We start from the raw sequence: 2492 nt of genomic DNA on the forward strand, positions 1-2492 counted from the left end.
TCATACTACACATTGCTACTGTAATTCAATTCAACTTCAAATACTCATACATAGATAACATCTCTTAAAATGTGTATAATTTTTTTGGCATTCCCGGTCTTTATTGTTTCCTTAGAAATCTTCAAGTACACATTAGCTTAATTCACATTAGCTAAATTTATTTTTATCCCATCTTAATTGTTTGTAGTCACATTAATACAGGAGGAAAAATAACCTAATGAAAACCACTCTCTCTCTGTGCCTCCCATCTTGTTATCAACCAGTTAGTGTCTTTGTTTATGCCTTGGAACAAAAGAATGCTTCAGGTCATATGGTTCTTGGGCTTATTTTCCTAAAAGAGGATGACTTCATATTTTATTCAAGTACCCTTAGAGTTTTGAGTAATTTCCTAAAAAAATAAAAGGTTGATTATTTTAAAGACAGATTTCCTAGGGTACCCTAAGATCTTTGATTGATAAGGCAAAATTTCCCTCCTACTGTCCTCTTAGAAGCAGTATACTTAGTTGAATAATACTAATGAGCCAATACTAATATTAATAAATTAATGCTCATAAAAATCTGTATTTCTTGAGGACCCAGTGTGACGCTTTGGTTCACAGGAACAAAGCTATCCTCATAAAGCAAGATATGAGAAAATGTCACTTCTTCCTAAACACTGTCCTGTGGTTGAATTTCTTTCTCAAGCCTTATAGCTGATCTTCCCACCTGATGTGCCCCGACAGTGATTCCTCAGTGTCAGGGAGTACCTGGGTAGGGCTGGGGCAGGCAGAAACCCAGCAGAGTCCCTCCTCCATCTGTTTCTGTGCTAGACAATTGATCTTTCCTGTGTGGACTATGTAAAGCCTTTGCCTTGATGATGCTTTTTATCAGTATTGCCCTACCTTCAATTATNCTAGATTAAAAGAGACTTAGAGACACTTCAGAAACTTGGGAATGTGCAGCTTTTGTTGGACTCTGATTTGAACATGGCAACTTTAAAAAAAATTTATAAGATGAATGGGGAAATTTGGATACTAACTGGATATTTCATAATTTAAAATTAATAAGATGCAATAATGGTATTAAGATTATATTTTTTAAAAAGAATCTTATTTTGTAGAAGTAGATACTAAAATATTTATAGATGGTATCATATTTAGGATTTGCTTCAAAATCTAGAATCTAGGGAACAAGATTGGCCAGATACTGATAATTGTGGAAGCCAGTTGATGGGACATTGAGTTTCATTATATTTACTTTTGAATATGTTCAAGATTTTCCATAATATGTTTAAAGAAATAAAAGGTGGTAGTGTGGTAGGGATTTTTCGGAAACAGTATTTCTCAAACTAAGTTAAAATACCTTGGGGAGTCATGGTAAGAATCCAGAGGAATTATAGGACATAATGAAATTACCAAGGAAAACTAGATGACTGAAACTTGCCGCTGGAGTTAGCTTTACTAGTACCAATCCTAGTACTCAGGAGAATAACTCCAGTCCTGAGTTCTCGTAGAAGATGAAAAAACATCATGGTTTCCTGTGACAACAGTTGGAGCTATAGCCAACCTTCTCTCTAGGGACATTTCTTTTTTGCAGTTGCAGAAGTGGTTATCAAAAGGCTGCCTTTTCCCTCCCACCTTCCGACTGAAAACCTCTCCTGATTCTTATGAGTTTGCATCTGCTCTTTCATGGTATACTTCTAAATATTTCTGGGAAAGAGTCTAAATATCAAAGGAGATTAGAAAAATCTTTTTAGAACAGAAATTTTGCAGACTTACCTGTGTCCTATTCGCATATTGATATTTCATGTGAGGGATTTATAAGAGGCAGGTTGGAGTAGATCTAAAACATTCTCTTTTCTCCTGGAATAAATCCCACCTGACCATGAAAAAAATAAAAAAATAGAAAACATTCTCTTTTCTTTGTAAATTTATATTGCAACTGCTTGATATTTCAGGATTTGCAGAGGGGAAAGAATGCAATGATGTCTCCCCTTAGTGGCTCCCTGGGTTTTCTTACTGTCAGAGCAATATACACATACATTCCGAGATTTTGCCTTTCTTCTTCCTCCCCATTAAAACAAGACAGTTGGAACCACTAGAATACCACAGTAGGAGTACTAGGCCTAAGAACACAGAAAAGGAACAAATCAGCAAAAAATCTAATACCTGGACTGTGTGGGTATTTGTATAATCCTTATTTACTTTATCATCACTACGTATTAAAAAGTAATTTAGATAAAACTGTAGTTTTTCCTTTCAGGTGCGATGTCTAAAAGACTATGGAGAATTTGAAGTTGATGATGGTACTTCAGTCCTATTAAAAAAAAATAGCCAGGTATTTCTTGTCTTAAGATACTTTAAATATTGTAAGAGTGTTGCATGATGGAAACATTGAAATCAGTAGTAAAATAAACATCATCTTGTGTTAATCATTTACATCTAGGTATTATGTTTAGTATAAGACTACTTTTTCTAAATACAAAGAAATGTTAAGGCAAATATTGCATATAG

At 34.4% G+C, this 2492-nt stretch overlaps 1 protein-coding gene across 1 annotated transcript in view; it reads left to right on the top strand.

Annotated features, from left to right (window-relative positions):
• GINS1 (GINS complex subunit 1) overlaps positions 1-2492 on the top strand; it is a 31156-nt gene that overhangs the window by 24815 nt on the left and 3849 nt on the right. The window contains exon 5 of the mRNA XM_019633986.1: positions 2222-2316. Within this exon, the coding sequence (XP_019489531.1) occupies positions 2222-2316 (95 nt within the window). The remainder of the gene's footprint in view (positions 1-2221; positions 2317-2492) is intronic.

This window comes from Hipposideros armiger, unplaced genomic scaffold, assembly GCF_001890085.2.
Source record: "Hipposideros armiger isolate ML-2016 unplaced genomic scaffold, ASM189008v1 scaffold_1463, whole genome shotgun sequence".
Classification (NCBI taxonomy): Eukaryota; Metazoa; Chordata; class Mammalia; order Chiroptera; family Hipposideridae; genus Hipposideros; species Hipposideros armiger.